The sequence below is a fragment of the Aquarana catesbeiana genome, linkage group LG04 (assembly GCF_042186555.1).
Source record: "Aquarana catesbeiana isolate 2022-GZ linkage group LG04, ASM4218655v1, whole genome shotgun sequence".
Lineage (NCBI taxonomy): Eukaryota > Metazoa > Chordata > Amphibia > Anura > Ranidae > Aquarana > Aquarana catesbeiana.
In genome coordinates this window covers 240,681,107-240,703,101 of record NC_133327.1, presented here as the reverse complement: position 1 = coordinate 240,703,101, position 21,995 = coordinate 240,681,107, and the positions used below count along the sequence as shown (strand labels likewise).

At 44.3% G+C, this 21,995-nt stretch overlaps 1 protein-coding gene across 3 annotated transcripts in view; it reads left to right on the top strand.

Moving 5' to 3' along the window:
- Window positions 1–21,995, top strand: part of MCF2L2 (MCF.2 cell line derived transforming sequence-like 2) — a 527,578-nt gene that overhangs the window by 494,770 nt on the left and 10,813 nt on the right. For all 3 annotated transcript variants that reach the window (XM_073626295.1, XM_073626294.1, XM_073626296.1), the window contains one exon: window positions 1,375–1,475. In XM_073626295.1, coding sequence (XP_073482396.1) covers window positions 1,375–1,475 — 101 coding nt within the window. The remainder of the gene's footprint in view (window positions 1–1,374; window positions 1,476–21,995) is intronic.

Below are 21,995 nucleotides of genomic sequence, written 5' to 3'. Positions count from 1 at the left end.
TGACCAAGTGGCTGTAGAGCTGTTTTATGATGTCATGTATATACTCTGTCTCTTTGACAATATATGCACGTCTTTGGTTTACAAATAAACATATAATTTATGACAAAGGATTCCCAGAGTACTATGGGTCAACTAAAGAGGTAACACTGCAGTAGCTGCCTGCTTCGTGGCTTGCTTTGTCTGTATTTTACTTTGAAACCTCAGATATATCCATCCAATAAAAGATGAGTAAGGGATCATGCACACTGAGCTTAAAAAATGTACTTTTATGGTCGTTTAGCGTGTTCTTTTCAGCCTGTAAAAGCACCTCTATGTTAGCCTATGTGTCCACTCACAGGCTTTTTAGAAGAGGAGCGTATACAGACTAAAAAAAAAAAAATATCACCAGAGCGTGGAGAGGAGAGACGAGCAGAAAAAACATAAGACACAGCTAAACATATCTAGCGTTTTGGGTTTTATTGCAATCCAATGGTCAGAATAAATTAATATTCTGGCCAAAGATATCCATTAACGCTCAAACTCTTGATGCACCTAGATGCGAGTCCAATACACAGCTGTAGGTGCACTTTAAGCTGCTTTTTCCTGCCGGTAGTAAAAGGTTTTCAGAAGAGAATAAAAACACCTTGTGTGCATGAGGCCTGATAATCAACTTGAGCTATCATGCTCTGTAAACAGCAGGCTTTTTTCAACAGAAAAATACAGAGGCCTGCATAGTATTCAAATATACTATATCATATTTTTCCTTTTTTTTTTTGTCCTGACCATACAAATGAAAGTGGTTCTAAAGCCTTAAGGTTTTCCATCTTAATGCATTCTATGCATTAAGGTGAAAAACCTTCTGTGCTGCAGCTCCCCCCCAGACCCCCCCCTTTTTTCTTACCTGAGCCCGATCCGATGCAGCGATGTGCATGTCCATTGGCTCCCGCTGCTGTCAATCAAATGCTGTGATGCGGGGGAGCAGGGCCAAGTCCCGCTGTGTGTGTCAATGGACTCAGCTGCGGGACTCGGGAGCAAGCACGAACGGGTGCCTCCATGGAAAGCAGCTTTCCATAGGAGCACCTGCCGAAGAGCAGGGGTCTGGAGCGCCGACGGGGGACCCGAGAAGAAGAGAATCGGTGATGCTCGGTGCGTAAGCACTGCACACAACAGGTAAGTATAACATGTTTATTATTTTACTGATAATAAAAAAAACGATGGTTTTGAACCACTTTAAGGAAAAAATATATGAGTATATTTAAATATATAAACCACTCTACATTCCTTAAGAAGGTGATGCAAGACATCAGTAGAGAACATGTTCGTTTATTTTTGTCATAATTTACAGTGACTATTTACTGACGGGTCTACAGAAAGTTGTTCTTTTATTGTTTTTAGGTTAGTGAAGGATCCTATATCAAAGAGAAAAGCCTGGGTGCCGTGTAATATATTGACACCAGCAGCATCTACTAATATGTGCCAGAAGGACAACATCACAGGTAATTATGTACATATCAAAGAGCCAATTGTTCTGGACTATGATTTCTGGACAGGAACAACATGCACTTAATAACACAGCTGATTAAATAAAGACCTTGTATGGTGTGGGATAACTGTGGAAATCACATACATAGATACAATCTGCTGCAATAATATTTTTCCTAAACAATTGTCACATTTGTATATTCACATCTTAATAGCATATGTACCTTTGGTCATAGCTGACACCTCTAGAGCCTTGCATTTTGTGGAACAATAGTAGGTCAGCTGATAGCTTCCACCTTCCCCTAAGATCAGTTAAAGTGGTTGTAAACCCTTCAATATACCCACTGCAGTGACTAACTTCTGGTGATACACAGAGATGAAAAATATTCTCCTGCATACGTTGTACCTGTTCATCTGCTGCCCGTTCTTCTCTACAGTCTACACAAACACACAGATCAAAGGCTTTTTCCCCATCTCCAGAGGGCAGGGGGTGGGAATCTGATGCCACACATTGCACAGTATAGAGCACACAGCTGAGTGTAATCTGAGACCTGAGTGGAGGGAGTGGACACAATCCCCTCTGCACAGTCCCATAGGAAAACATGCAGAGGCTGTTAATCACCTTCTGTGTGCTTGGGGGGGGGGGGGGGTATTTCCTTAAAGAGGATCTGCAATTTGCTCACATACTTTGTAATAAAAACATCTGTCATTCTGCAGCTTCCCTCCAACCACTTTGCATATTTTATATATACTGTGATTCTGTACTTGCCAAATATGCTGCAGAAATCTCCCTCCACCGAGTCTGGCTGCATCCATTTTAACTGTGGGCAGATGAAGCTGCTGCCTGTTCACTTCCCGGATATACACAGACAGAGGCACACCTCCAGCTCTGCAGCTCTCATTGGCCCTCCTATGACTCATCCCCCCTCCCTTCCTGGCAAACTCTAGCCAGTATCGCAAACCTCATGCGGGGAGCCTTTCCTCAAGACCCATCTCTCAGCAGAGTTAAGTCACCAACTCTGCATGCTCCTCAGAAAAAACAAACTCGTGCCAATAACACAATTATTTTTTAAATGTCTCTTGGAGACCCCTATCCGTGGCCACCAGGTCCTCCATTGCATTGATATCGGCTACCTTTTTCAGCCAGACGGCCACACTTGGCGGCTGTGTCTGCATCCAGCACAGCGGGATGACCCGACAAACTTTTACCCTTAAAAGTCTCCATAGGCGATGTTTAAAAAAATTCTACAGGTTGCATGTTTTGAGTTACAGAGGATGTCTAGGGCTAGAATTATTGCTCTCGCTCTAACAATCGCTGTAATACCTCACATGTGTGCTTTGGACACAGTTTTCATATGTGGGCACTACTCACGTATGCGTTTGCTTCTGCACGCGAGCTCGGCGGGATGGGGCCCGTTAAATTTTTTTTTTTCTTATTTATTTTACTTTTTATTTTTACACTGTTCTTTTAAAAAAAAAAAAAGTCACTTTTATTCCTTCAACATAAACATCCCTTGCAGTAGAAAGAAAGCATGACAGAACCTCTTAAATATGAGATCTAGGGTCAAAAAGACCTCAGATATCATATTTACACTAAATTTAAAAAAAAGAATGTTGTTTTAAAAAAAAAAAAAAAAAAAAAAAAAAAAAGAAGAAGGAGTGGTCCCCCTATGCTCTGGTGACTATTCAGTCTGGAAACACTAAGCCATAGAGGTGTGGCTTGATGAGTGCTTCAAACTCATATGTTTGTGAGCAGTACTCATCATACATTTATTAAAATTTGTCGGATATTGCACTAGGGCTGTGCCCCCTCTCTTGTTTGTTTGTTGTTTCAAAGTAAATACAGTGCCTTGAAAAAGTATTCATACCCCTTGAAATTTTCCACATTTTGTCTTGTTACAACCAAAAACGTAAATGTATTTTATTGGGATTTTATGTGATAAACTAACACAAAGTAGCACATAATTGTGAAGTGGAAGGAAAATAAATGGTTTTCACATTTCTTTACAAAGTCAATACGTTGTAAAACCACCTTTCGCTGCAATTACAGCTGCAAGTCTTTAGGGTATGTTTCTGCCAGCTTTGCACATCTAGAGAGTGAAATTTTTACCCATTCTTTTTTGCAAAATAGCTCAAGCTCTGTCAGATTGGATGGAGAGCATCTGTGAACAGCAATTGTCAGGTCTTGCCACAGATTCTCAATTGGATTTACAGTATTAAATTGAAGAAATGACACTTTGCTACAATGTAAAGTAATGAGCGTACAGCTTGTATAACAGTGTAAATGTGCTGGTCCTTCAAAATAACTCAACACACAGCCATTAATGTCTAAACCGCTGGCAACAAAAGTGAGTACACCCCTAAGTGACAATGTCCATATTGGGCCCAAAGTGTCAATATTTTGTGTGGCCACCATTATTTTACAGCACTGCCTTAAACCTCTTGGCCATGAAGTTCACCAGAGCTTCACAGGTTGCCACTGTCCTTTTATATGCCTCCATGACGACATCATGGAGCTGGTGGATGTTAGAGACCTTGCACTCCTCCACCTTCCGTTTGAGGATGCCCCACAGATGCTCAATAGGGTTTAGGTCTGAAGACATGCTTGGCTAGTCCATCACCTTTACCCTCAGCTTCTTTAGCAAGGCAGTGGTCATCTTGGAGGTGTGTTTGGGGTCGTTATCTTTTTGGAATACTGCCCTGTGGCCCAGTCTCCTAAGAGAGGGTATCATGCTCTGCTTCAGTATGTCACAGTACATGTTGGCATTCATGGTTCCCTCAATGAACTGTAGCTCCCCAGTGCCGGCAGCACTCATGCAGCCCCAGACCATGACACTCCCACCACCACGCTTGACTGTAGGAAAGACACTTGTCTTTGTACTCCTCACCTGGTTGCCGCCACACACGCTTGACACCATCTGAACCAAATAAGTTTATCTTTGTCTCAGACCACTGGACAAGGTTCCAGTAATCCATGTCCTTAACCACTTGCCGACCGGCTCCTGTACATATACGTCGGCAGTTTAAAGATGGATATCTCGGTAATGGCACCAGCTGCTGCCACAACCGAGGTATCCATCTTTTCGGACGGCAGTTGTGTTTACAATAATGGTGATCTCTGCAGCGGATTTGCTAACTTTACTGTTGTCTTATTTTTCTATTCAAAAAAGTGATTTTTTTTCCAAAAAAAAAGTGCGCTTGTAAGACCTCTGCGCAAATACGGTGTGACAGAAAGTATTGCAGTGACCGCCATTTTATTCTCTAGGGTGTTAGGAAAAAAAATGTATAATGTTTGGGGGTTCTAAGTAATTTTCTAGCAAAAAAAAAAAAAAAAACTTGTTTTTAACTTGTAAACACCAAATCTGAAAAAGAGGCTCGGTCCTTAAAAATTTTTTTTTTTATGGCAAAATGACAATGTTTGATATATTTAAACATCTAACTTACTGGTTCCGTTTTTAGAGCTTACTGCTCTGTTTTCTCAGATAAAAAAAAGTTACATATTTTCCTTTTGATGGTTGTCATCTTGCCTGTAGGCATGTGAAGCCCAAAGGCATCCTCTTCCGGGATACGGTGCTGCTGATCAACCAGCATGCACCGCCCGTTCTATCCTCGATCTCGCGCATGCGCAGTAAACACAAATCGGAGCGCTGTCAACAGTGCCGTCGGTTGAAATCAAGCGAGATTTCATGGCGGCTCTCCGCACTGACTCCTGGGATGAATGACATGAGATCCCAGGAGACAGTGCGGCGATCAGCGGGAATTATGAAAATACCCACAAAGTCCCCGCCCACAGCCGCAGGGACCGAACACAGGCCGGGCCACATATCATAAGGTAGGAAAAAAAATAAATAAAGGTCCATATAGCACTTGGTGCTATATTTAGAAGCCACGGAGCTGAAGTTTAGAAAATGAGTGAAGATCCGCTTTAAGTGGTCTGCTTGTCTTCAGCAAACTGTTTGCAGGATTTCTTGTGCACCATCTTTAGAAGAGGCTTCCTTCTGGGATGACAGCCATGCAGACCAATTTGATGCAGTGTGCGGTGTGTGCTTTGATGCAGTGTATGGTCTGAGCACTGACAGGCTGACCCCCCCCCACCCCTTCAACCTTTGCAGCAATGCTGGCAGCACTCATACATCTATTTCCCAAAGACAACCTCTGGATATGATGCTGAGCATGTGAACTCAACTTCTGTGGTAAACCATGGGGAGGCCTGTTCTGAGTGGAACCTGTCCTCTTAAACCGTTGTATGGTCTTGGCCACCGTTCTGCAGCTCAGTTTCAGGGTCTTGACAATCTTATTATAGCCTAGGCAATCTTTATGTAGAGCAACAATTCTTTTTTTCAGACATTAATGGCTGTGTGTTGAGTTATTTTGAGGGGACAGCAAATTTTCAATTTTATACAAGCTGTAAACTCACTACTTTACATTGTAGCAAAGTGTAATTTCTTCAGTGTTGTCACATGAAAAGATATAATAAAATATTTACAAAAATGTGCGGGGTGTACTCACTTTTTGTGAGATACTATAGGTCTGGACTTTCTAACACATGAGTATGCTTTGATCTAAAGTCTAAACCATTCCATTGTAGCTCTGGCTGTATGTTTAGGGTCGTTGTCCTGCTGGAAGGTGAACCTCTGCCCCAGTCTCAAGTCTTTTGCAGGTTTTCTTTTAAGATTACCCAGTATTTGGCTCCATCCATCTTCCCATCAACTCTGACCAGCTTCCCTGTCCCTGCTGAATAAATACATCCCCACAAGATAATACTGCTACCACCGGTGGGGATGGTGTGTTCAGGGTCATGTGCAGTGTTAGTTTTCCATCACACATAACGTTTTGCTTTTATGCCAAAAAGTAACATTTTGCTTTCCTCTACCAGAGCACCTTCTTCCACGTTTGCTGTGCTGCAAACTGCAAACAGGACTTCTTATTCTTTCTTTTAACAATGTCTTTCTTCTTACCACTCTTCCATAAAGGCCAGATTTGTGGAGTGCACGACTAATAGTTGTCCTGTGGACAGATTCTCCCACCTGAGCTGTGGATCTCCGCAGCTCCTCCAGAGTTACCATGGGCCTCTTGGCTCCTTCTCTGGTAAAGTTTTTCCTTGCCCGACCTGTCAGTTTAGGTGGACGGCCATGTCTTGGTAGGTTTGCACTTGTGCCATACTCTTTCCATTTTCAGATAATGGATTGAACAGTGCTCTGTGAGACGTTCAAAGCTTGGGATATTTGTTTATAACCTAACGCTACCTTAAACTTCTCCACAACTTTATCTCTGACCTGTCTGGTGTGGACCTTGGCCTTCACGGTGCTGTTTGTTCACTAAGGTTCTCTAACAAACCTATGAGGGCTTCACAGAACAGCTGTATTTATATTGAGATTAAATTGCATACAGGTGGACTCTATTTACCAATTAGCTTCTGAAGACAATTGGTTCCACTAGATTTTAGTTAGGGGTATCAGAGTAAAGGAGGCTGAATACAAATGCATGCCACACTTTTCAGATATTTATTTTTAAGAAATTCTAAAAACCATTTATCATTTTCCTTCCACTTCACAATTATGTGCCACTATTTGTTGGCCTATCACATAAAATCCCAATAAAATACATTTTACGTTTTTGGTTGTAACATGAGAATGAATACTTTTTCAAAGGCAGTGTAAAGGCCTGAGAGTGATAGATTAGGGTTGCCACCTTTTCTTCAAGTCAAACCCAAACACTTTAGCGGCACACAGCAATTTTTTTTATAGTATAAACTATACATATATTTTGCTATTAAATAACATTTCTAATCATATGAAGTTAATAACAAGAGTTCCCCTTTACATTAGAGTCCACAGGGTTCCCCTTTTACATATGAACTCGCAGAGTTCCCTTTCACTGTAAGAGGGGACTCTGCAGACTCTGATATAAGGGAGAACTCTGGGGGTTCTAACATAAGGGATGCTCTGGGAACCCTGAATTAAGGGAGAACACTGAGAACTCTGGTGTACAGAGAGGACTTTGATGTAGGGGGGAATACTGTGCCCTTTGGTGTAAGGGGGAACTCTGAGAACCCTGATTTACTTTAGTGTATTCTCTCAGAGGCAGGAGAGAGAAGGGGTAAGACTTCAGTCAGAGACAGGGATGGATGGTGAGCTCATTCACCTCTTGGCAGTCAGCACCTCTCATCCAGATGTATCTGAGGCTGCTGGACTTCAAATTTCCAGACCCTGCTTTCCTTTTCTGAGGCACAGCGCCGGGGAATGGAGTGTGGGCAGACAAAGAGGGGTAGGGGAGGGAGTAAGAGGTGCCGATCGAGCCCTCTCTCTTCTCCCATCTGTGTGTGTGTTTGGGGGGGGGTTGTTAGTGCTGGCTTTGGGCAGTGTGAAAGAGAGTGTAAAGGACAGACTCTAACTGCAGCCAGCAACCCTGAATAATGTGTCTGGGTTTCAGGCAGTCTGAAACCCAGACGCATGGTTCCAAACCCAAACTGTCCAGGTGAATCCCGGACAGATGGCAACCCTATGATAGATCCTGTCCTTGTTAACTGTCCTTGAAAGACTGTTCTAAATTTTCTGGTTCAGGTTTGCTCTTACATTGGAGTCCACTGAGCTGTAGTTCACCAATTACTAGTCTGAAGAGGGGTTTTACCCTGAAGAGTCGATTTTAGCCAGGGAGTGTCCTCTGTTGTACTTTGCACCCTAACCCAGTTTAGTCAGCATTAAAACTACAAAAAAGACATGCACTGCATGTTTATTGTGTTGTAAAACTATGCAGCTGCTGTGTGCCTGGCTGCCGTGTGGCTTATAGCCTAGGACAAAACTGCCAGCCCAGTCTGGGGTCTGTCCTCCTCTCCCCTCCCTGCTCTGTGTCTGTGCCCGCTCCCTCCCCTCCTTTTGCTATCATAACTACAATAAAAACATCCTATCCCCTCTGCAACATAACATTATGTGCCGATCTGTACCTTATATCAGAGCATCTCCCAGCGCTCACGTGACTCCTCGGCTCTCTCTCCACTCTCCTCCCGGCTGATGTCAGCTGGAGTTCTCAGCCCCTCCTGCTATGGCTGAGGAGAGAGCCAAGGAGTCACGTGAGTGCCGGGTGGCTCTCTGATATAAAAGGTAGAAATCGGCATCTTTTTTTATATAACACAGACACTGGGGCACATAATTTTATGATACAGAGGGCATGGGGTGTTTTTATTGTAGTGGCTTAACAACCACTTTGGGGCTTGGTTCACATTTGCAGGATAGCATTAATAGGTCACTAAGTACTTTCATTTGTTGCCTGGAATTGCTCTTAAGGCTTGGTTGACACTCCTGTGCGTTGCAGCGATTCCCGCACCGGCAACCACACACAGTGAAAATGCGCTGCTCTGTAAAAATGTGCAGGGCTGCCATTCATTCTACATGTAAAATCACAGTGCGTGTGCAGGAACTGCAGGGAAATCGCATGGTCAAAATGACCATGCGATTTCCCTGCGGGCCGCATTTTTCAAATGCACCTTTTTCTGCGGAATACGCAAGCACGGCAGCCTATTGAAATGAACAGGCCACACAAACGCGGCCTTCAAAAATGCACATATGTGAACCTAGGGTTAAAGTTAAACTCCAGTCAGACAGGAATATTTAGAATTTATATTGACAAATTAAGCACAGTCTACTTATTTGTCAGTAATTTTCATCTTCTGCACCTGCCTGTCGTGACAGCTAAATCCCTGGGGCCCATTTCACACGGGCGCCTTTGTTTTGCAGAATCCGCTTCCTTAGTAGAGCAGGCGAATGACAGGTCCGTCTCCACTCACTGTGCAGAGCGGACACGGACACAGTCCTGCTCTCTACTCTATGAGGAATCAGGTGGAAACGGACCGCCAGTCCATTTTCATCTGCTCCTATCCGATCCGCCATACGGATTCAAAATAGGACCACCATCCGTCTAGAATTTGCAGGCAGGATCGGACTGGATAGCATTGGATGGAGGGGACATGTGTTCGCTAACATCTGCCTCTCCATACGGGAGACTGCAAGGTTCAATCAGGTTTGCCTGAAAAACTGACAGGTGAACCTGATCAGACAGCCCGTGTGAAAGGGGCCTAAAGCTGCCAGTATCCTTATATTCTAAGGCTCGATTCACACCTATGCATGTTGCTTTTGAGCGTTTTTGGAGGTTTTTTTTTCATGCTTGCCACGTTTTTGAGCAGCGTTATTGCTGCGTTTTTGCTGCGATTTGCATTTTTTTTTTTTTTTTTTTACAGTTTTTTTTTTTTACAGTCTTAAAAAAAAAAAATTAAAAAAAAAAAAAAAAAAAAAGGCAAAAACGCATCAAAAACGCACCAAAAACGCATCAAAAACTGTGCACTTGCGTTTTTGATGCTTGTCCATTGAATTCTATTACATGCAAAACGCTGCATTTTGCATGAAAAAAAGTCCCTGACCCTTTCCAAAAATGCAGAGAAACAAAAAAGCATTGATGTGAACATGTTCCATAGGAACCCATGTTAAAAAATTCCCGTGCATTTCTGCAAAATGCAAAATGCACCAAAAAACGCGCTAGTGTGAATGGAGCCTGAATGCCTATGAATCTTGGCCTGAGAAAATTCAGGCCAAGGGTTACTTCATTATGAGAACATGGCATTAGGTGTACTGCAGCCTCATTTATTTGCAGTGGAATACTGGAGAAAGGTTGCACATCCTGTGCAGAGGCAGTGTGAGAAGCCTTCTGAATGTGGTTGCTTGAGATAATAAAAATTCAGATGTAAGCTAAATGGATTAGACTTTGTGACTATAGCATTGTGCAGTGTTTTCTTGACAGCATGTGGCCTCACTCACATAGCTGATTAGGGCTGTGCACCACCAAAGAAAAGCGTATTTCTACATCAGGCATCACAGGTGCGTGTGAGTGAACCTTGGTGCAAACTGCCTTGGTCCAGGATTGCTAATCTGTTTGTAACTGTGTATAACCCCAACAGCCGCAGCACTTGCATTGACTTGTACAGGCTTCCTGGAAGCAGCAGATCGCAAGCAACTGTGATACCTGCTTCAGAAATACGTTAATGCTTGGCGGTGCACGGCCCTAATCGACTGTGTAAATAAGGCCCTGTCACATCATTATTTGAGTTTACTTGTTGCTTGGAGGTGCTTTTTCAAAATAGAAGCAAAGCCTTGGTCACGCAGTTGAAGTGGATTATGGTTGAAGGTTATTTGGCTTGGCAGGTTTAGTACAATTATACTTCTGCTAAAGTGAGACAAGCCACAAGCTGTCTGGCAATAGCAACCTCAAGTATTATCTCTATAGGTTTACACACTAAAGTAAGTGTCTTGCATGATACACATTCTAAAATTAGTATACAGCGACATTTACAGGTTTATGCTAAACCAGTTTCATCACCGTTGAAGCCCAACTCCAGGAATTAGACAGGTCCACCATTTCAGTGCCCATCCTCCCAACTGCAAGCAATGGGGAGGAAAAGCGAACTTAGGACTTTAATTGGGACGCAAGGGAAAGTTTGCGCCCCCATCCTTAATATCATGAAAAAGAGGGGGGGGAGGTTGGGACTTTAAATGAGGTGCGCATGATGCAGCCCAATCACACTCACAGAGGTGCAAACATATGTATGTTTATTGAGGACCAATGATCAACATTGCATAAAAACGCATTGCATGCATTAGACATAAAATCGCATATAGACAATAAATCTATGTATATACAACCATGGGACATGGGTAGGTACAATTATGCATCTTAATCCCCCAAACAAGGTAAAAGTCATGTGAAGTAAAAAACATCTGAAAATTGGTCAATGTGTGTTTGATGCATCAAAGGTAGGCCCGACGCTGCGTTTCATGGACTTCAATCCACTCTTCAGGAGCCAGATGCATCTAAATTCTATAAAAGATGTATAAAAAGCAATATAGTTTCATGGGTCTAACAAAATCAGCAGAAAAAGGGGGAAATTTGGGCATCATGGGCCATGCCAAAAAAGGTTACTCACATGATAGCCAAAACTGGGACCATGCGACAAAACAAAGCCAGGGGTAAGCCATGGAGCCTGGCCCGGGAGCTGAGAGGGGGACCTCAACGAGGAACACCGGACCGCACACACCAACACCCCGGAGTGGAGGGGACTTCTATAATGTAGGAGATATATAAAATGTATCTATGATGATACAAGTAACAAAAAACAAAATGATATAAGCTGTGGATATCACCAAGGTGATTGAAAAAAAGCACCCGGAAGATTACCTTGGGGAGTACATATGATGTTTGAAGCCACATAGATAGGAGGGGATGAGGGTGTGCATAGGTTGTATCAGCACCGGCTCTGAATACCATGAAGCAGGGAGTTAGATGCAGCCCCAGTATGGAACACCAGCTCCCCTCAGCGTCACGCAGGCACGACACAGTGGAGCAAAACCTCGGCAAATGCCAGAGAAGCTCACCACGTCAGCCCAGCTGATATACCAGACGTCTGTGTGTGCGACGCCCAACCAAGGAAGTCACATGCACAGTGCTGGGGACGTGGCGCCGATGCAAGGTGGAAAGATCCGCCCAGCCACCCACTCCCAACCCTGTGGAGGGGGAGGTAGGAGGGCGGACACCAGCATGCATCGTAGCTCCCGGGAAACAGGACATCTGCCCACCCACCGACAATGAGTCACACAGACCCAGTCTGGCCACAGGGAGTAAAATATGTATGAAGTGGTGAAAGATCAAAGTATGTGAACTGTCAGTGCAATGAACGTTCCATATAAAGTATGCTGAATTACAGCCGGACCCGGTAGGAATAAGAGAGCGATGGGCTACAATCATGAACACCTCCATCCCGAAATCAATGCAAGCAATGGGGGGAAAAGCGAACTTAGGACTTTAATTGGGACGCAAGGGAAAGTTTGCGCCCCCATCCTTAATTTCATGAAAAAGAGGGGGGAGGTTGGGACTTTAAATGAGGTGCGCATGATGCAGCCCAATCACACTCACAGAGGTCCAAACATATGTATGTTTATTGAGGACCAATGATCAACATGGCATAAAAATGCATTTCATGCATTAGACATAAAATCACATATAGACAATAAATCTATGTATATACAACCATGGGACATGGGTAGGTACAATTATGCATCTTAATCCCCTAAACAAGATAAAAGTCATGTGAAGTAAAAAACATCTGAAAATTAGTCAATGTGTGTTTGATGCATCAAAGGTAGGCCCGACGCTGCGTTTCATGGACTTCAAGCCACTCTTCAGGAGCCAGATGCATCTACATTCTATAAAAGATGTATAAAAAGCAATATAGTTTCATGGGTCTAACAAAATCAGCAGAAAAAGGGGGAAATTTGGGCTCAAAGAGAGAGGAGGAGAGTGCTGGAGCCGGCTGAAGGAGGGGTAAAGTAATGCAGCCTCTTCCACTTCCCTTAGGCCTAACAAAAATGTAACCCTCGCAATGCTAGAGGGCCCCACTGCAAGGGCAGATTTTTCCTAATTTCTTGAGTACTGTCCTTGATACTTTTTTATGTGCACTAACATACAATTTTTCATGACAAGCTTTCGGGGTATTTCCTCTTCTTCAAGGTCCCAGCAGTAAGCTTTAATAAAATAACATACGTTGTGGGTTTAGTAACACTTTAATTTCAACTACCAACAGTGAAATCAGTCTGTACAGTAAAGCATGCCTGTGATATTCACTGTGGAACCTAAGGGGTTAAAGTGGTTGTAACTACACTAAAGTCCCTAGTAACTTTTAACTATAGGTAAGCCTAGAATAAGACTTACCTATAGGTAGTGGAAATATCTCCTAAACGTGCGCCGTTTAGGAGATATTTCACTTGTAGTGCGCTGACGATGTCATTGGCGCATGCGCTGTGACGAAACGGTCCTCTGTGCCGTTTCTTGCCGTTACTGACGAGTGATGTCACACAGCATCGGTTAGTCACAGAGCTGGAGTCCGCGGCCCCCGGAAGGAAGAGGGAGGAAGATGGACGCAGCCTACACAGGGGACAGCAATGGATTTGTTTACAGGTAAGTGTAACATAATGGGCTAGTATGTGATGCATAGTAGCCCATTATGCTTTAAATTTGCGGGGAGCAAAAGAGGAAGTAAAACCCATCAGGGTTTACTTCCGCTTTAATCCTGCGCATTGTGTAAAAAAAGGCTGTTTGATCCTGTCTTCTTTGATCCTCCTTTTCATCCACAGTCCCCAATCTATCTTCTGATAGAACAGAGCCTTGGGAGCACTCTGCACATGCTCAGTTTGGTAGGTGTTGCTAGACACAGTTTTTTTTTTTTTCTTGGGAGGGTGCATGTGATGAGTATAGGGGCAATCAGCACTGTCCAGAAAGAGGGTCAGGGGTCCTGCAGCCTCATAGGACATTCAGAGGAGAATGAAAACTCCTCCTACAAGCTTTAACCAGACACTTTCATAAGTCACAAGACTGCTCTAACTGCTTATGAGAAAAGGTATTTAGCAGTTTATATTTACTAAAATAATTGCATTTACATGATCCGTGTACTGTGAGAGACCAGGTATAGTGAATGCAGGGTCTTGGGTTTAGTAACACTTTAAGATATAAATGTGCTTCCTGTCCTACAATCCCACTGAAAGGCATCGTAGGCACCTCCTTTCAACCTTACCTTATCTGTGAAAACATACAGTAATAAGTTTGGTCAGCCAAGATAAGTAGAATATAAATTGACACCTCTGAAAAATTATTTTGATTGGACGTTTGGGTGATATTCCCAGCTTGCTTGTTCCATGTGTGGAACACTGTCCAGGGGATCCCTTATCGCATTCATAGCTGGCCAAGTGATTTAAAGCTTGTTATTTTTTTTTTATTTAATAAAGCTAACAAACATGTTATACTTACCTGCTCTGTGCAATGGTATTGCATAAAACTCCCTCTGAACCTCTTCTTCTGGGGTCCCCTGCTGGCGATCTTGGCTCAAAGTGCCCCCATAGCAAATCACTTGTGCAGGTTCAATCCCGAGGAGGGTTGTGTGAGTCCATTGACACATACGTGGCTCAGCTCTGCCCCCACAAGATTTGAATGACAGCAGCGGGAGCCAATGGTAAAGCCTGAGGATGCAGGAAGAGAGAAGAGCGTGTCTACTGACCGGGGACAGTGTAGGATCAAGAGTGGTGTCAAGTAAGTGCTTAGGGAATGGCTGGTAAACTTTCACTTTAAATCAGCTAAATACATTCCTGGTACATCAAACGTTTGCAAAGTCTTAGTAGGATGCCTCATTTGGAGTAGATTTCTATCTAATCAGTGTTCTACAGGCAGGAGGACGTTTTTTTCTCCAGCCTTGTGTCTCTTAAAGCGGAAGTAAACCCATCAGTTTCAAAAAGTAGTTACATTCCCGGCATGCCGGGAATGCTAACTGTCACATTGATTGTGCTCTCAACCAAACTGTCAAACCATCCAATGGCTGGTGTCATAACTGATCACATGTGCAGCATCATGGCAGTTGAAGATTAAACAGAGGCCAAGATGGCAGCTTCCTTGACTGAAAATGATAGGAGGGTTTACTTCCCCTTTAAGTCATCAACCAGACTATAACACTTTATTTTTCTGTAGTAAGTCAAAAGGTGAGAGGCAGCAGCATTAGGCTGATCTGTGTGAGACAGCATGGGTACACAAAACCCAAAACCATAAGGCCCCTTTCACACGGGTTTTTCGATCAGGACCGCCTGTCAGTTTTTGAGGCGGACCTGATCGGACACTCCATTCGCCCCTATGGGGCAGCGGATGTCCGCTGACATCGGCCGATATCTGATCCTGTCCGTGAAATCCAGATGAATGGAGCCTCCATTTTCCATCCGTCTCATCCGATCTCCCCATAGAGGACATTGTGACTCTGACAGGTCTGTCTAAACACAGTGAGCGGAGACGGACCTGTCATCCACCTGCTCAGCGGGGAACAGCGGATCGATCCCCTGCTGAGCAAAGCTGAGTCCGTCAGGCGGACTGCCCGTGTGAAAGAGCCCTTAAGCACCAGTACTAGGATCTACAAGACTTTGGGATTGAATTACTAAAGGGGTGGAGAGTCTTGACTGGCTGCACAAAGTCCTGACCTCAATCCGATAGAACACCTTTGGGATGAATTAGAGTGGAGACTGCGAGCCAGGCCTTCTCTTCCTCACAAATGCACTTCTGGAAGAATGGTCAAACATTCCCATAGATGCACTCCTAAGGCCCCTTTCACACATGAATGTCCATTTTCACGGACTCCGTTTGCTCAGCGGGGATCGATCCGTTGAGCCTCGCTGAGCCGGCGGGTGACAGGTCCGTCTCTGCTCACTGTGGAGAGACAGACCTGTCAGATCTCCGCTCTCTGCTATGGGGGATCGAATGAACACGGATCCGCCTGTCCGTTTTCATCTGATCCGATCCGCCAGACGGATGGGAAATAGAGTTTCCATCCATCTGAATTCATCTGAGCGGATGTCAGTGGAAATGTCACCGCTGACATCCATCGCTCCATAGAACTGCATGTAGCGTTCGTCCAGGTCTGCTTAAGAAACTGACAGGTGGACCTGAATCTACCTGTCAGTTTTTTAAGCAGACCTGGACGAACGCATGTGTAAATGGGGCCTTAACCACTTGCTTACTGGGCACTTAAACCCCCCTCCTGTCCAGACCAATTTTCAGCTTTCAGTGCTGTCGCACTTTGAATGACAATTGCGCGGTCATACAACACGGTACCCAAATGAAATTTTTATCATTTTTTTCCCACAAATAGAGCTTTCTTTTGATGGTATTTGATCACCTCTACGGTTTTTATTTTTTGTTAAAAAAATTGAAAAAGACAAAATTTTTTTAAAAAAATTATATTTTTTTTATATTTTGTTATCAATTTTTGCAAACAGTTAATTTTTCTCCTTCGTTGATGTACGCTGATGAGGCGGCACTGATGGGCACCGATAGGTGGCAGTGATGGGCACTGATGGGTGGCGGTTATGGGCACTGATGGGTGGCAGTGTTGGGCACTGATTGGGCACTGATTGATGGCAGCACTGCTAGGTGGCGCTAATAGGTGGCACTTGTGGGCATTGATAGGTGGCACTTGTGGGCATTGATAGGTGGCACTTGTGGGCTTTAATAAGTGGCACTTGTGGGCTTTAATAGGTGGCACTTGTGGGCACTGTGGGCACTGGCAGATGGCACTTGGAGGCACAGATGAGGCATCTGTGCCTCCTTCCTCTTCGGGACCCTGTCCCTTTGACATAAGCCGGTGATCGGCTTTTTTTTCCTCCTCACGCTGTCAGCGTGAGGAGAAAACGAAACCGATCACCGAGCTTTGTTTACATCATGTGACCAGCTGTCATTGGCTGACAGCTGATCACATGGTAAGGGGCCGGGACCGGCCCCTTACGCAGATCTGTGATCATCCGAGTCTCCGTGACTCGGTGATCACAGCGCGCACACCGCGCGCCCTTCAGGGTGCGCGCGGTGCGCGTGCATAGGGGAGGACGTCATATGACGTCCTCCCGGAGATTGAGGTCCGCGCTGTAGCCGTCATTCGGCTATGGCCCGGACCTCAAGTGGTTAACCTTGTGGACAACCTTCCCAGAAGAGTTGAAGCTGTTATAGCTGCAAAGGGTGGGCCAACTAAATATTGAACCCTACGGACTAAGACTAGGATTCCATTAAAGTTCATGTGCGTGTGAAGGCACGCGTCCCAATACTTTGGGCAATATAGTGTATCATTACCTGGAAATGCAGCCTGAGCTCAAACACCCACTTCTGTAGACTGACATCCACCCACTAAGGCATTGTGATAAATACATAACTTCTCCCAACAGCAAGTCCATTGCTTGCATCAGCCCTGAGGGCTCTTGAGAGCAGTACTAATGCCTGGTACACACGTTCGGGCTTTCGGGCCATAGACATATGACGTCCACAGATGGGATCTCCCATCCTGGGTGGACGTCATATGACGGCCTGGGATTCCCGGCCGTCTAGGGGGCGCGCGCGCGCCACGTTGCTCGGGACCCAGTGCGTGTGCCCGGCGGCCGCGATGTCCGCCGGGCACCCGCGATTGCCCATTAACCGGGCCGGACTGTGGATCTGTGTGTGTAAACACACAGATCCACGTCCTGTCAGTTGTGAGGAAAGCGATCTGTGTTCCCAGTACAGTGGAACACTGATCGGTCTCCTCCCCTTGTACATCCCCGCCCCTACAGTTAGAATCATTCCCTAGGAAACATACTTAACCCCTTGTGTCCCCCTAGTGGTTAACCCCTTCACTGCCTGTCACATTTACACAGTAATCAATGCAATTTTATAGCATTGATCGCTGTATAAATGTGAATGGTCCCAAAAATGTGTCAAAAGTGTCCGATGTGTCCGCCATAATGTCGCAGTCACGAAAAAAAATTGCGATCGCCGTGATTACTAGTAAAAAAAATAAATAAATAAATTTTTTTTAATAATGCCATAAATCTATCCCGTATTTTGTAGACGCTATAACTTTTGCGCAAACCAATCAATATACGCTTATTGCGATTTTTTTTACCAAAAATATGTAGAAGAATACGTATCGGCCGAAACTGAGGAAAAAATGTGTTTTTTAAAAAAAAAAATTGGGATATTTATTATAGCAAAAAGTAAAAAATATTGTGTTTTTTTCAAAATTGTCGCTCTTCTTTTGTTTATAGCGCAAAAAATAAAAACCGCAGAGGTGATCAAATACCACCAAAAGAAAGCTCTATTTGTGGGGAAAAAAGGACGTCAATTTTTTTTGGGTACAACGTCGCACGACTGCGCAATTGTCATTTAAAGTGCGACAGCGCTGAAAACTAAAAATTAGCCTGGGAAGGAAGGGGGTGAAAATGCCCTGTATTGAACCAGCTAAACGGAAAAAAACCGAGGAGGTCACTGTACTAACTATGTGATGTTAGTACAGTGATCTCCCCGCAGTGCTATTGTGTTCTGACAGGGGGATTGCCCCCTGGCTGCAAGTGCTGATTGCATGCCTAGCTGGTTCTCATGAGACCTGCTTCTGTCGGATGAGGAGCTGTACACAAGGCCGGTAACTGCAGATTTTTGGAATGTTTGTACCTAGCTTTAGGCAGGGGTCTGGGATGTTTCAAGAAGCTATCTACATCACCCTGCTGCCCCCACCGGCCATGATCTGCCTGCATTGAATAGAAAAGTACAAAGACTTCACTGGGTCTAAAGTAAGATATGTAATGAAATCAGAAAGGTTTTATTTAACAAGTCTGTTAGTGTGTTGATGTGGGGGGAGGAGGGGCAGGTAAGGCAAAATATAATCAGATTATTATTATTATATTATACAGGATTTATTTAGCGCCAACGTTTTGCGCAGCGATTAACTAAATGAAGGCAGACATTACAGTTTGGTACAAGAGGAATCAGAGGGCTCGCTAGAGCTTACAGTTGGAGATTAAACCTCAAGTGTATTTCGTTGTTTGAGAAAAACCCATTATATGTTTGGTATGTGTTCCCATTCGCAACGCATGCATGGGATTGCACTCTGCACCCTTTCCCCCCCATCTTCAAAACACCCCATAAAAAATAAACACGATACTTTAATTTTGGCATAAATTGGCCGTGGCACCTTTGTACTCGGAGTGGATAGTGTGGGAAAGGAACAAAGAGCAACAGAGAACATAGACCTGAAGTGTGCCTGGGTCACGTGGTCAGTATGCCTAAAAGGGGGCATACCCAAGTATGAAATGAAATGAAATGAAAAGAAAAGAAAAAAGGGAATGGGTGTGTGGGACACGAGATCCTACGACCACAAGGAAGGAGGCAAAGGAGGACAGGCTTTATGCAGCCTGACTCCTCCTACAATTACAGGCTGACCTGCGGTCAGCCTTACACTTATTGGTTTACACAAAATAATAATTCTTATAATAACATTATAATTCTAACTGAAATCAAATTATCCTTCTCAAAATTGCTTAGCCTTGCAAATTATAATTGAATTAACTTTATAATACCAGTCCCCCTTATATGTAAGGTGACATACCACATAAAGCGCACGGGAGGGTGGGTCTCTTTCCTTTACCTGGACCTTCAGCCTGTCAGCGACATTTTGGAATAGTGGGCTCTTCCTTTTATAATGAGCCGCACTGCTTCCAGAAAATTCTCTCCACACTCATTGGCCCCTTCTCATCTGCCCCAGGTGTGCAGGAGGGCCAAAACTCCCCTAATTAATCTGCCTCTGTTAATCAGCTGCTAACACCTGGGGGGGAAAGTAGAGGCAAACCCATGCAGGTGTACCCAATAATTGTGCCCTCCTGTTACATTACATAGCAGAGGAAAACTTTGGTTTTGGAGTTTTCAGAAAAGAACAAGTAAAATATTAAAGCGGAGTTCCACCCAAGGGTGAAACTTCCGCTCATTGGATTCCTCCCCCCTCCCGTGCCACAATTGGCACCTTACAGGGTGGAGGGGGGTGCAGATACCTGTCTAATACAGGTATTTGCACCCACTTCCTGGAATAGACTCCTGCGGGAGTCACGCCCCTACCTGCACCCCACCCCCCCCCCCCCGCTGTCTCCTGGGAAACACACAGGTCCCAGGAGATAGCGGGGACCACTTAGGACACGCAGCACGACTTGCGCATGCACAGTAGGGAACCGGGAAGTGAAGCCGCAACGCTTCATCGGCTTCGGCTGCCGACATCGCTGGACTCCAGGACAGGTAAGTGTTCATTTATTAAAAGTCAGCAGCTGCAGTATTTGTAGCTGCTGGCTTTTAATAATTTTTTTTTTATGTGGACTCCCTCTTTAAGCAGCAATTTTTATTTTATTTTTTAACCACTTGCCCTTCCTGCCCAGACCAATTTTCAGCTTCCAGCGCTGTCACACTTTGAATGACAACTGCGCGGTCATGTTACATTGTAACCATGTGAAGTTGTTATCATTTTTTTCACACAAATAGAGCTTTCTTTTGGTGGTTTTATGTAATTACTGCTGGGTTTTTATTTATTTTTTTCACAAAAAATAAATACCGAAAATTTGAAAAAAAAAACCCTGTTTTTCTTAGTTTCTGTCAGTAAATTTTGTAAAGAAGTAATTTTTCTCCTTTGCTGATGAGGCGGCACTGATGGGCACTGATAAGCTGCACTGATGGGCACTGATGAGGTGGCACGAAGAGCCCTTTCACACTGGGGCGGGGGCGGCGCCGGCTGTAAAACACCGCTATTATTAGCGGTGTTTTACCGTCGGTATGCAGCCGCTAGCGGGGCGGTTTTACCCCCCGCTAGCGGCCGAGAAAGGGTTAAATACCACTGCAAAGCGCCTCTGCAGGCGCTTTGCCAGCGGTATAGCCGCGCCGTCCCATTGATTTCAATGGGCAGGAGCGGTAAAGGAGCGGTATACACACCGCTCCGAAGATGCTGCTGGCAGGACTTTTTTTACCGTCCTGCCAGCGCATCGCTCCAGTGTGAAAGCCCTCGGGGCTTTCACACTGGAATGAAAGTAGCGGCACTTTCGGGTTGGTTTGCAGGCGCTATTAATAGCGCAATAGCGCCTGCAAACCGCCCCAGTGTGAAAGGGCTCTTATGGGCACTGATTAGGTGGCACTGATGAGGAGGCACTAATATGCCGCACTAATATGTGGCACTGAGCACTAATAAGTGGCACTGATGGGTGGCACTGACGGGCACCGATGGACATTGATGGTTGGCACTGATGGGCAGCAATGATAGGTGGCGCTGTTTGCTGGCACTGGTGGGCACTGAATGCTGGCACTGGTGGGCACTGATTGCTGCCATTGGTGGGCACTGATTGCTGGCACTGATGGCGCTTTATTGTAATCGGGGCACTGATGATCAGGGCCCTGATTACATGTCTCAATGTCTCCTGCGAGGCGATGCAGCTAATCGTATTTCCGTGTTTACATGTGATTGGACACAGCCGATCACATGATTAAAGAGCCGCAGCTTTTTACAGAGATCTGGGTCACGCCGTGTCCTAGGCGGAAGGTTTTTTACCATAATGCATTCTCTTTATTAACCACTTGATCTCTGAAAGATTTACCTCCCTTCATGACCAGGCCATTTTTTGTGATACGCCACTGCGTTACTTTAACTGACAATTACGTAGCCATGCATCGCTGTACCGAAATAAAATTTGTTTCATTTTTTTCTTTCTTTTGGTGGTATTTGATCACCACTGCGTTTTTTATTTTTTGCACTGTAAACAAAAGAAGACTGACAATTTAAAAAAACATATATTTTTTACTTTTCTGCTATAAAACAAAACATATCCATTAAAAAAAATGTAAAAAATCAAATTTCTTCATAAATTTAGGCTAATATGTATTTTGTACATATTTTTGGTATAAAAAAAAAAAACCCAATAAGCGTATATTGATTTCTTTGCACACAAGTTATATCATCTACAAACTATGGGATATATACTGGAATTTTTATTTTTTTATAGTAGTAATGGCAGCGATAGCGGGACTGCGATATTGTGGCGGACATTCTGACACTAACTGACAGTTTTGATACTTTGTGGGAACCAGTGACACGAATACAGTGATCAGTGCTAAAAATATGCACTGTCACTGTACTAATG